This window comes from Bombina bombina, chromosome 6 (assembly GCF_027579735.1).
Source record: "Bombina bombina isolate aBomBom1 chromosome 6, aBomBom1.pri, whole genome shotgun sequence".
In the NCBI taxonomy this organism is placed as follows: Eukaryota; Metazoa; Chordata; class Amphibia; order Anura; family Bombinatoridae; genus Bombina; species Bombina bombina.
Genome location: NC_069504.1, coordinates 569,270,591 through 569,284,880, shown reverse-complemented (window position 1 = coordinate 569,284,880; position 14,290 = coordinate 569,270,591). Strand labels below are relative to the sequence as shown.

The following is a 14,290-nucleotide window of genomic DNA, read 5'->3' as shown; positions in this document are numbered from 1 at the left end:
TCTTGATGGGCCAGATGGATGGGCCCGTGGCTGGATTGGTAAAGGGCAGTGAGCTCCAGTCCGACTCAGACGCCAGCAAGGTGGAGGTGGAGTACTGGTTTGGGCTGGTATCATCAAAGATGAGCTTGTGGGGCCTTTTCGGGTTGAGGATGGAGTGAAGCTCAACTCCCAGTCCTACTTCCAGTTTCTGGAAGACACCTTCTTCAAGCAGTGGTACAGGAAGAAGTCTGCATCCTTCAAGAAAAACATGATTTTCATGCAGGACAATGCTCCATCACACACGTCCAAGTACTCCACAGCGTGGCTGGCAAGAAAGGGTATAAAAGAAGAAAATCTAATGACATGGCCTCCTTGTTCACCTGATCTGAACCCCATTGAGAACCTGTGGTCCATCATCAAATGTGAGATTTACAAGGAGGGAAAACAGTACACCTCTCTGAACAGTGTCTGGGAGGCTGTGGTTGCTGCTGCACGCAATGTTGATGGTGAACAGATCAAAACACTGACAGAATCCATGGATGGCAGGCTTTTGAGTGTCCTTGCAAAGAAAGGTGGCTATATTGGTCACTGATTTGTTTTTGTTTTGTTTTTGAATGTCAGAAATGTATATTTGTGAATGTTGAGATGTTATATTGGTTTCAAATGTTAATTACAGACTCAATGACACTTTACTGACTGTTACAGACGAGGAACAGGACTTGGGAATTATTATTTCAGATGATTTAAAACTTAGTAAACAATGTAGTAATGCAGCGAGTAAGGCTAGCAGAATGCTTGGATGTATTGGTAGAGGTATTTGCAGCAGAAATAGTAAGGTTCTTATGCCACTTTATAGATCATTAGTTAGGCCTCATCTTGAGTATTGTGTGCAGTTCTGGAGACCATATCTTCAGAAGGATATTAACAAACTTGAATCTGTGCAAAGGAGGGCTACCAAAATGGTACATGCTCTAAAAAATAAAACTTACCAGGATAGGCTCAATGACCTAAATATGTATAGCTTAGAGGAGAGAAGGGAAAGAGGTGATATGATAGCAACTTTCAAGTACATTAAAGGGTTTAGTAAAACTGAGGCTGTGGGTATTTTACATAAAATGGAAAATTCAAGAACAAGGGGTCATGAGCTCAAGCTAAAGGGTAGTAGATTCAGAAGTAATTTGAGGAAGCACTTCTTTACAGAAAGAGTGATTGATTTATGGAATAAACTTCCTCAAGAGGTAGTAGCAACAAACACTGTGGGGGACTTTAAAAATGCATGGGACAAGCATAGGGCTATCCTACGAACTAGATAAGTTTATACTGTTAGGTAAGGTCGGGCAGACTTGCTGGGCCTATGGCTCTTATCTGCCGTCAATATCTATGTTTCTATGTTTCACTGGTAAAAATAAATAATTGAAATGGGTATATATTTGTTTTTTGTTAAGTTGCCTAATAATTATGCACAGTAATAGTCACCTGCACACACAGATATCCCCCTAAAATAGCTATAACTAAAAACAAACTAAAAACTACTTCCAAAACTATTCAGCTTTGATATTAATGAGTTTTTTGGGTTCATTGAGAACATGGTTGTTGTTCAATAATAAAATTAATCCTCAAAAATACAACTTGCCTAATAATTTTATATCATTTCATATAATTAGCCAGATCAGAATGTGCCTCTTCACCCAAAAAAAGCTTCAAATAAGAAGCCAATTTTTTCTCTGGCAAATTTATTTTTTCTCATTTTCTAACATGTGCAAAATTTGATAATGGAAGTAAATTGGAAAGTGTCTTAAAACTGCATGATCTATCTGAATCATAAAAGTTTATTTTGACTTGAGTGTCCCTTTAATTGTCAGGTCAAGTGACTCAACTAGCAGTTTTATTTTGGTTTGTTGCCCAATACTGCAGTAGGAATTCAGCAGAAGATTTTAACATGTATAAGTTATCTCACTGTATACCTCATATGTTGGGCCTTTAGTAATCTGGCACTAGGAAAGTTAGAATATATCAGACCATTGACGAGAATTAGAAGCATTAGGAAAATTCACTATAAAATACTTAACTGAGCTCTCTTAGCTGTTCTTGACCCTTCCACGTATCAGACAAGCACTGTAGTTCATGAGAGACTTTGAATGAAATAATTGTGTATGTGGTTGGGCATGAATGAGTATTAATCTGTGCCACTTCAAGCAAGGATTATTAGACACGCAATAAATGCAGCTATTGTTTATCTACAAATAACCTCATGTTAGAATGAGATTGCTCTTATGTAATGTGATCATGTGATTTTACACTGAAACCAATACAAAAATAAGGCATCTAATATGACTGGAGAATTTGATTTTTATTTTGATATAATGCAGAATATTTCCTTACTATATACAGTTGCAAGAAAAAGTATGTGGATTTCTGCACAAATTGGTCATAAAATGTTATCTGATCATCATCTAAGTCACAACAATAGACAATCACAGTCTGCTTAAACTAATAACACACAAAGAATGAAATGTTGCCATGTTTTTATTGAACACACCATGTAAACATTCACAGTGCAGGTGGAAAAAGTATGTGAACCCTTGGATTTAATACCTCCTTTGGCAGCATTAACTTCAACCAAACGTTTCCTGTAGTTGCAGATCAGACGTGCACAACGGTCAGGAGTAAATCTTGACCATTCCTCTTTACAGAACTGTTTCAGTTCAGCAATATTCTTGGGATGTCTGGTGTAAATCGCTTTCTTGAGGTCATGCCACAGCATCTCAATCGGGTTGAGGTCAGGACTCTGACTGGGCCACTTCAGAAGGCGTATTTTCTTCTGTTTAAGCCATTCTGTTGTTGATTTACTTCTATGCTTTGGATAATTGTTCTGTTGCAACACCCATCTTCTGTTGAGCTTCAGCTGGTAGACAGATGGCCTTAAGTTCTCCTGCAAAATGTCTTGATAAACTTGGGAATTAATTTTTCCTTCAATGATAGCAATCCGTCCAGGCCCTGACGCAGCAAAGCAGCCCCAAACCATGATGCCCCCCCACCATACTTCACAGTTGGGATGAGGTTTTGATGTTGGTGTGCTGTGCCTCTTTTTCGCCACACATAGTGTTGTGTGTTTCTTCCAAACAACTCAACTTTGGTTTCACGTGTCAACAAAATATTTTGCCAGCACTGCTGTGGAACATCCAGGTACTCTTGTGCAAACTGTAAACGTGCAGCAATGTTTTGTTTGGACAGCAGTGGCTTCCTCTGTGGTATCCTCCCATGAAATCCATTCTTGTTTAGTGTTTTACGTATTGTAGATTCGCTAACAGGGATGTTAGCATTTGCCATTGACTTTTGTAAGTCTTTAGCTGACACTCTAGGATTCTTCGTCACCTCATTGAGCAGTCTGCGCTGTGCTCTTGCAGTCATCTTTACAGGACGGCCACTTCTAGGGAGAGTAGCAGCAGTGCTGAACTTTCTCCATTTATAGACAATTTGTCTTACCGTGGACTGATGAACAGCAAGGCTTTTGGAGATACTTTTATAACCCTTTCCAGCTTTATGCAAGTCAACAATTCTTAATTGCAGGTCTTCTGAGAGCTCTTTTGTGCGAGGCATCATTCACATCGGGCAATGCTTCTTGTGAAAAGCAAACCCAGAACTGGTGTGTGTTTTTTATAGGGCAGGGCAGCTGTAACCAACACCTCCAATCTCATCTCATTGATTGGACTCCAGTTGGCTGACATCTCACTCCAATTAGCTCTTGGAGATGTCATTAGTCTAGGGGTTCACATACTTTTTCCACCTGCACTGTGAATGTTTACATGGTGTGTTCAATAAAAACATGGCAACATTTCATTCTTTGTGTGTTATTAGTTTAAGCAGACTGTGATTGTCTAATGTTGTGACTTAGATGATGATCAGATCACATTTTATGACCAATTTGTGCAGAAATCCATATCATTCCAAAGGGTTCACATACTTTTTCTTGCAACTGTAAATGTTTGTAGCCATGTTTCTCACAGGAGTAGCTTATTAGGATATAAGTACACACTTATGAATAAGTATTTGAAAATGTTGGAGATGTTAAAGGGACAGTGAAGTAAAAATTTAACATTTGTGATTCAGATAGAGCACAAAATGTCAAACAACTTTCCAATTTACTTATATCATCAAGTTTGCATGGCATTATGGTATAGAAGCAGTGTTTGCAAGTTTTGCAACTATGGGCTCGATTACGAGTGCAGCGCTATTTATTGCTCCTGCTCGCACGCTAACTCCACTAGAATTAAGCTTTTAGCTCGCTTTGAGTACCGAGCATATTACAAGTTGAAAGTAAAAAGTGTTTGCTCGCGCGCTAACCTGAAGCACGCAAAAAGCCAAAGTTAGAATATTGCAACCCGCTAACATATTCCTTCATAGACTTCAATAGAGTGTAAAACACCAAACAACTCACACAAACCTGATCATGTTTTCACAAATGTGATAACTCAATATTAATATTTCAAATTCCAATGTTCTTCACATAGCAGAATATGTTCTATATATTCATAAATCTATATTTCTATATATATGATGTTTTTGGTAAACAGTGTGCATATATATATATATATATATATATATATATATATATAGGTATAGATATATACAGATATATATATAGGAATATCTATTTGAAAATACATATTCCCCTATGAGAAGAACATTGAAAAAGTGAAATATTTACAGAACATACATAGTTAAACACTTTATTAAATATGAATATTGCATCAATATGATTTTACTTGTTTTCATCTACTTGACTGCAATGCACTTATGTATATATGTCTATATATCTACTTGACTGCAATGCACTTATGTATATATGTCTATATATCTACTTGACTGCAAAGCACTTATGTATATATGTCTATATATCTACTTGACTGCAATGCACTTATGTATATATATCTATATATCTACTTGACTGCAATGCACTTATGTATATGTCTATATATGTATACATATGTATGTACATGTATATTTGCCTTTAAATACATACATATGTACACACATATAAACACACACACACATATATACAGGGAGTGCAGAATTATTAGGCAAATGAGTATTTTGACCACATCATCCTCTTTATGCATGTTGTCTTACTCCAAGCTGTATAGGCTCGAAAGCCTACTACCAATTAAGCATATTAGGTGATGTGCATCTCTGTAATGAGAAGGGGTGTGGTCTAATGACATCAACACCCTATATCAGGTGTGCATAATTATTAGGCAACTTCCTTTCCTTTGGCAAAATGGGTCAAAAGAAGGACTTGACAGGCTCAGAAAAGTCAAAAATAGTGAGATATCTTGCAGAGGGATGCAGCACTCTTAAAATTGCAAAGCTTCTGAAGCGTGATCATCGAACAATCAAGCGTTTCATTCAAAATAGTCAACAGGGTCGCAAGAAGCGTGTGGAAAAACCAAGGCGCAAAATAACTGCCCATGAACTGAGAAAAGTCAAGCGTGCAGCTGCCAAGATGCCACTTGCCACCAGTTTGGCCATATTTCAGAGCTGCAACATCACTGGAGTGCCCAAAAGCACAAGGTGTGCAATACTCAGAGACATGGCCAAGGTAAGAAAGGCTGAAAGACGACCACCACTGAACAAGACAAACAAGCTGAAACATCAAGACTGGGCCAAGAAATATCTCAAGACTGATTTTTCTAAGGTTTTATGGACTGATGAAATGAGAGTGAGTCTTGATGGGCCAGATGGATGGGCCCGTGGCTGGATTGGTAAAGGGCAGAGAGCTCCAGTCCGACTCAGACGCCAGCAAGGTGGAGGTGGAGTACTGGTTTGGGCTGGTATCATCAAAGATGAGCTTGTGGGGCCTTTTCGGGTTGAGGATGGAGTCAAGCTCAACTCCCAGTCCTACTGCCAGTTTCTGGAAGACACCTTCTTCAAGCAGTGGTACAGGAAGAAGTCTGCATCCTTCAAGAAAAACATGATTTTCATGCAGGACAATGCTCCATCACACGCGTCCAAGTACTCCACAGCGTGGCTGGCAAGAAAGGGTATAAAAGAAGAAAATCTAATGACATGGCCTCCTTGTTCACCTGATCTGAACCCCATTGAGAACCTGTGGTCCATCATCAAATGTGAGATTTACAAGGAGGCAAAACAGTACACCTCTCTGAACAGTGTCTGGGAGGCTGTGGTTGCTGCTGCACGCAATGTTGATGGTGAACAGATCAAAACACTGACAGAATCCATGGATGGCAGGCTTTTGAGTGTCCTTGCAAAGAAAGGTGGCTATATTGGTCACTGATTTGTTTTTGTTTTGTTTTTGAATGTCAGAAATGTATATTTGTGAATGTTGAGATGTTATATTGGTTTAACTGGTAAAAATAAATAATTGAAATGGGTATATATTTGTTTTTTGTTAAGTTGCCTAATAATTATGCACAGTAATAGTCACCTGCACACACAGATATCCCCCTAAAATAGCTATAACTAAAAACAAACTAAAAACTACTTCCAAAACTATTCAGCTTTGATATTAATGAGTTTTTGGGTTCATTGAGAACATGGTTGTTGTTCAATAATAAAATTAATCCTCAAAAATACAACTTGCCTAATAATTCTGCACTCCCTGTATATATAGATATATTTAGACATCTATATGTATGTATTTCAATGTTAAAGCCCATTGCAGTCCTCAGACCTTTACAACTGAGATCTCATATCTTTGAGCCCTTATAATTTTTTAATGCATTTATTTAAAATAAAAAAATATATATTAGATGGTGTTATTATGAGTGTAACTGTACTTGGTAATGTATTTTACAGTTAACAGGAGCTCTAAAGTCGCACTAACCCGGTGTGCGTTAAATTCAATTGCACTCGAGTGAACGCATTTACTTTCAACTTGCAATACATGCGCTACTTCCAACGCGCACAAACACCCGCGATAAACCCCTTATCTCTCGCTCACAACTGTTAGTGCACCACTTAGATTCAAGCCCTATGTTTGTATTAGTGTTATACATTGTTGCAAACACTGCTGCCAGACAAAACACTAAAGATACGTGCACGCTCATGAGCTGCTATGAGCCTTCTATGTTTACTCTTTAATAAAGAATGCCAGGACTCAGGAGAACAATATGAATTTGATTAAAGAAGTAAACTGGAAAGATGTTTAAAATGATATGAATTATTACAATTTAATTTAGTCTATTCTGCCCCTTATTAATATTATTTGGTAAAGAACCACAATAGAATATGAATGAATATGAATATGCACTAGCAATGCCCTGCTTGTTGATTGTCAAACTGAAATGACATTAAAGAACGTAAGAAAATAAAAATCTTACTTTCAAATCTAACTGTTTTAGGAAAATGTTAAATTGTATTTGTGGTTTTCATGTTGCTTTCTAGCTTTATGATCCCTTTCTCAGCAACCATTTTCTAGAAGTGAAACACATCGTTATAGAAGGGAATTTTATATTATCTATTTGGAAAAAATTAAAAATTCTTATCTAGTATCTCAAATCTCAATCTTTTTTTTGGGGGGGGGTTGTGCTTTTTTATACATTATTTACTGGCAATAATTAAAATAAATTTCTTCCATGATGCATCTAAATTAGAGAATTTAAAATGTAAAAGTAAATTGTTAATAGGATCCAGCCATCTGCAGAGATTTATTTTTTTGTCAATTTCAGCATAAATTTAAACATATTGCTTGCAAAAACTATTTTTTAAAATGTTTACATAGCTCTTCTAAATGCATAATTTCATATTTTTTTTGTTTAGTAAGTTAACTCAAAGAACTTTGTGTCCACTTCCTTAGCTACTTTTTTACTATGTGTGGTCAATTACAATTAAATTAGAAAAATGTATCTAATGATTTATCTACAAAATTCACCATTTAAAGTGAAAGTAAACTTAGAGCCTCTAGAACACATCAATATACTCTATGAGGCCTATTTATGAAATGTCTGTCGGACCTGATCCGACATTGTGGATCAGGTCCGACAGACATTGCTTAATGCAGAGCGCAATACGCTCTCTGTATTCAGCATTGCACCAGCAGCTCTTGTGAGCTGCTGGTGCAACGCCGCCCCCTGCAGACTCGTGGCCAATCGGCCGCCAGCAAGGAGGTGTCAATCAACCTGATCGTACTCGATCGGGTTGAATTCCGGCAATTCCTGTCCGCCTCATCAGAGCAGGTGGGCAGGGTTATGGAGCAGCAGTCTTTAGACCGCTGCTTCATAACTGGTGTTTCTGGCGAGCCTGCAGGCTCGCCAGAAACACAGGACCTCAAGCTCCATTCGGAGCTTGATAAATAGGCCTCTATATGTTAAATATACTGAGATCGCTAACTTTTTTTTTTACATTCATTTTATTTTTTCAACTTTATATATCTATAAAATGTCCTACCGTTGCCGCGCTAACTCTGCCCACCATCTACTTCCTCTAGTTAATTGTGCTGACGTATAGAGCGGTCCCAGCCACTCCATACGTATGTCAAATCCGCGTTCGCATTGAACAGGTGCTCCATCACTCCACAGGGCATGAGATTCTCGGTGGAACAAGTCTACAATGCGCATGCGTCAATCGCGCTAGCAACATAGTATTGAATGAATAACAATAATGTATTCATTCAGTACTATGTTATATTCCAAACTACAAATTTTTTCAATCCGTGACCCGTTTTCCAAGACCGCAGCTATCACAACGTTTAGTCTTTATTGGCTGGGGGGAAGAATGCGCATGCGTGAAACGGGAGCGCGCAACAAAACTAAGTCTGCATAAAATAATTTGGTGCATGCGCATTTTAAACAATAGGCGGATAAGGTAGCTTGACGGCCGCCTAACGGACAGAATTTCAATTGGTTATTGGGAGAACGTGACCAGGAGCAGAAATATATATATATATATATATTATGGGTTGAATTACGATAGTATGAAAAACCTAATAATTGCGGTCATAACTTTGTTGACAGATAACTGCTGCAAAATCGATGAATGAAACTCATATTATTTGGGCATAAAGAATGTTAGTGAAGAACGTAAACAAGGTAAGTTTACTGTCACTTAAAGTCTATAGGAATGTTTGTAAACAAATCATTTGATACATTTAGCTAAATGACTGTGATTGACCCCTTTATCTGAATGTAACATCATCTTATTTGGATAGTATTTATTTTTAAGCAGAACAGATCTTGTTCCCTGTACGTTATTCTGAAGATTCAGCAGAGTTTCAATTAACAAAAAATGTTTAGTGATATCAGAAGCCATTTAACAAATTACAATATGAATGATTGCAATATGATACAGTTGAAGACTTTAACCAAACATAGACATACATTGGACCAGTACTGATCTCCGTGAATCCATTCAAACAGATGCCGTATTTTGGAGACAAGGAGATAGAAATGTACCAAGGAGCTGTAAGTTGAAACATGTAAATATAGAAGTACAACAATTTGACTAAATTATGCTTGATTTAAAGTAATTCTATGTGAGCAATATTGTGCATTTAAAGGGATATGAAAACCCCCAAAAATATTTTGTGATTCAGATAGAGAACACCATTTTTAAAAAAAGTTTCAAATTTACTTCTATTATCAAATTTGCTTTGTTCCCATGGTATTCTTTGTTGAAGAGATAATAAGGTAGGCAACTGGAGCACTACATGGTAGGAAATAGTGCTGCAATCTAGTGCTCTTGCAAATGGATAACATTCTAGAAAAACTGCAGCTATATAGTAATGGACCCGCTTCTGAGCAGACATCCCTACTTTTCAACAAAAGATATCAAGAGAATAAAGCAAAAATGATAATAGAAGTAAATGAGAAAGTTGTTTAAAATTGTATGCTCTATCTGAATTATGAAAGACAATTTTGGTTTTCACATCACTTTAATGAAATGAAATGTGTGTGTGGGGGGGATACTTACCTAGATGTACTAATTTCCTATCCAATTTTTTTTTTATTGATTTAATTTTGAGACATGGAGGATTTTAATCTCAAACTTTTATCTCCACTATAATCTTAATGATTATATATATATAAATATATATATATATATATCAGCACAGCAAAGAAGGCACTCTCCGTTTGAATAAATCGTTTAATGGTAAACGTTTTCGGGGTCTCCCCCGTCCTCTGAGGACGGGGGAGACCCCGAAAACGTTTACCATTAAACGATTTATTCAAACGGAGAGTGCCTTCTTTGCTGTGCTGATATTTGATTGTTTGAAAGTGCACCCCGGCAGCTGGATGATAAAAAAAGAGTGCTGGTTCCCTGTTTCTATTTGTATATATATATATATATATATATATATATATATATATATATATATATATATATATATATATATATATATATATATAATAGAGAGAGAGAGAGAGAGAGAGAGAGACACAAAATATGAACTAATGTTTTAGTATGAAATAAAATAATGAGATTGTAAATACTTCCATATACCAAACTCATTCATCTATCATATGAATATTGGTATTTTGAAGCCTTTTTTCATTGAAATTAAATAATTGTAACTATATATATATCTATATATACTGTAAATATAGAGTGTGGTGTTACCTTAAAACTGAGTTGACAAACTTACTGCTATGGTAAATAGACCATTTCTATTTTTTTTCTTGTCGAGGGATCCAGCACTCAACAGATGTCTACATGAGGGGAGAGGTTACTCAAGAGAACAAAAAAAATGTATTGAATGATTATCAGGTTATAAATTAAATTTATAAACCAAAATACATAAGAAAAATTGTTGATAATGCATCAGAAAATTGTAATATTTCTTTCTATTTAATTCAAGTAAATAATCTGTTTTGGCTGTACTTTTACTTATTGCCACAAGTACACTATAATATGTGGGCTCCTGACCATCACACCTATATCAGCTTGTGGACATCCCATTAGAAAACCATGTCCTAGATATGGAGTTTGGCGGTAGCCGTGAAAACCAGCGTTAGAGGCTCCTAACGCTGGTTTTAGGCTACCGCCGGTATTTGGAGTCATTCAAAAAAGGGTCTAACGCTCACTTTTCAGCCGCGACTTTTCCATACCACAGATCCCCTTACGTCAATTGCGTATCCTATCTTTTCAATGGGATCTTTCTAACTCTGGTATTTAGAGTCGTGTCTGAAGTGAGCGTTAGAAATCTAACGACAAAACTCCAGCCGTAGAAAAAAAGTCAGTAGTTAAGAGCTTTCTGGGCTAACGCCGGTTTGTAAAGCTCTTAACTACTGTGCTCTAAAGTACACTAACACCCATAAACTACCTATGTACCCCTAAACCGAGGCCCCCCCACATCACCGACACTCGATTAAATTTTTTAACCCCTAATCTGCCGACCGCCACCTACGTTATACTTATGTACCCCTAATCTGCTGCCCCTAACACCGCCGACCCCTATATTATATTTATTAACCCCTAACCTGCCCCCCACAACGTCGCAGCCAGCTACCTACAATAATTAACCCCTAATCTGCCGACCGCAAAGAGCCGCCACCTACATTATAGCTATGTACCCCTAATCTGCTGCCCCTAACACCGCCGACCCCTATATTATATTTATTAACCCCTAATCTGCCCCCCTCAATGTCGCCTCCACCTGCCTACACTTATTAACCCCTAATCTGCCGAGCGGACCGCACCGCTACTATAATAAAGTTATTAACCCCTAATCCGCCTCACTAACCCTATAATAAATAGTATTAACCCCTAATATGCCCTCCCTAACATCGCCGACACCTAACTTCAATTATTAACCACTAATCTGCCGACTGGAGCTCACCGCTATTCTAATAAATGTATTAACCCCTAAAGCTAAGTCTAACCCTAACACTAACACCCCCCTAAGTTAAATATAATTTTAAACTAACGAAATTAATTAACTCTTATTAAATAAATTATTCCTATTTAAAGCTAAATCATTACCTGTAAAATAAATCCTAATATAGCTACAATATAAATTATATTTATATTATAGCTATTTTAGGATTAATATTTATTTTACAGGTAACTTTGTATTTATTTTAACCATGTACAATAGCTATTAAATAGTTAAGAACTATTTAATAGCTAAAATAGTTAAAATAATTACAAATTTACCTGTAAAATAAATCCTAACCTAAGTTACAATTAAACCTAACACTACACTATCAATAAATTAATTAAATAAAATACCTATAATTATCTACAATTAAACCTAACACTACACTATCAATAAATAAATTAAATACAATTCCTACAAATAAATACAATGAAATAAACTAACTAAAGTACAAAAAATAAAAAAGAACTAAGTTACAAAAAATAAAAAAATATTTACAAACATTAGAAATATATTACAATTTTAAACTAATTACACCTACTCTAAGCCCCCTAATAAAATAACAAAGCCCCCCAAAATAAAAAAATGCCCTACCCTATTCGAAATTACTAAAGTTCAAAGCTCTTTTCCCTTACCAGCCCTGAACAGGGCCCTTTGCGGGGCATGCCCCAAGAAGTTCAGCTCTTTTGCCTGTAAAAAAAAACATACAATACCCCCCCCCAACATTACAACCCACCACCCACATACCCCTAATCTAACCCAAACCCCCCTTAAATAAACCTAACACTAAGCCCCTGAAGATCTCCCTACCTTGAGTCGTCTTCACCCAGCCGAGCCAAATTCTTCATCCAAGCAGAGCAAGAAGAGGTCCTCCATCCGGTAGAAGTCTTCATCCAAGTGGGGCAGAAGAGGTCTTCCATCCGATTGAAGTCTTCATCCAAGCGGCATCTTCTATCGTCATCCATCCGGAGCGGAGCGGCAGCATCCTGAAGACCTCCGACGCGGAACATCCATCCTGGCCGACGACTGAACAACGAATGACGGTTCCTTTAAATGACGTAATCCAAGATGGCGTCCCTCGAATTCCGATTGAGCTCGCATTCTATTGGCTGATCGGAACAGCCAATAGAATGCGAGCTCAATCTGATTGGCTGATTGGATCAGCCAATCGGATTGAACTTGATTCTGATTGGCTGATTCCATCAGCCAATCAGAATTTTCCTACCTTAATTCCGATTGGCTGATAGAATCCTATCAGCCTATCGGAATTCGAGGGACGCCATCTTGGATGACGTCATTTAAAGGAACCGTCATTCGTCGTTCAGTCGTCGGCCAGGATGGATGTTCCGCGTCGGAGGTCTTCAGGATGCTGCCGCTCCGCTCCGGATGGATGACGATAGAAGATGCCGCTTGGATGAAGACTTCAATCGGATGGAAGACCTCTTCTGCCCCGCTTGGATGAAGACTTCTACCGGATGGAGGACCTCTTCTTGCTCCGCTTGGATGAAGAATTTGGATCGGCTGGGTGAAGACGACTCAAGGTAGGGAGATCTTCAGGGGCTTAGTGTTAGGTTTATTTAAGGGGGGTTTGGGTTAGATTAGGGGTATGTGGGTGGTGGGTTGTAATGTTGGGGGGGGTATTGTATGTTTTTTTTTACAGGCAAAAGAGCTGAACTTCTTGGGGCATGCCCCGCAAAGGGCCCTGTTCAGGGCTGGTAAGGTAAAAGAGCTTTGAACTTTAGTAATTTCGAATAGGCTAGGGCATTTTTTTATTTTGGGGGGCTTTGTTATTTTATTAGGGGGCTTAGAGTAGGTGTAATTAGTTTAAAATTGTTGTAATATATTTCTAATGTTTGTAAATATTTTTTTATTTTTTGTAACTTAGTTCTTTTTTATTTTTTGTACTTTAGTTAGTTTATTTCATTGTATTTATTTGTAGGAATTGTATTTAATTTATTTATTGATAGTGTAGTGTTAGGTTTAATTGTAGATAATTATAGGTATTTTATTTAATTTATTTATTGATAGTGTAGTGTTAGGTTTAATTGTAACTTAGGTTAGGATTTATTTTACAGGTAAATTTGTAATTATTTTAACTATTTTAGCTATTAAATAGTTCTTAACTATTTAATAGCTATTGTACCTGGTTAAAATAAATACAAAGTTACCTGTAAAATAAATATTAATCCTAAAATAGCTATAATATCATTATAATTTATATTGTAGCTATATTAGGATTTATTTTACAGGTAAGTATTTAGCTTTAAATAGGAATAATTTATTTAATAAGAGTTAATTAATTTCGTTAGATTTAAATTATATTTAACTTAGGGGGGTGTTAGTGTTAGGGTTAGACTTAGCTTTAGGGGTTAATACATTTATTAGAATAGCGGTGAGCTCCAGTCGGCAGATTAGGGGTTAATAATTGAAGTTAGGTGTCGGCGATGTTAGGGAGGGCAGATTAGGGGTTAATACTAT

The 14,290-nt window shown here is 36.9% G+C and overlaps 1 protein-coding gene across 1 annotated transcript in view; it reads left to right on the top strand.

The window, feature by feature from the left end:
* MYO1E (myosin IE) overlaps nt 1–14,290 on the top strand; it is a 416,633-nt gene that overhangs the window by 165,153 nt on the left and 237,190 nt on the right. The window contains exon 3 of the mRNA XM_053717534.1: nt 9,309–9,398. Within this exon, the coding sequence (XP_053573509.1) occupies nt 9,309–9,398 (90 nt within the window). The remainder of the gene's footprint in view (nt 1–9,308; nt 9,399–14,290) is intronic.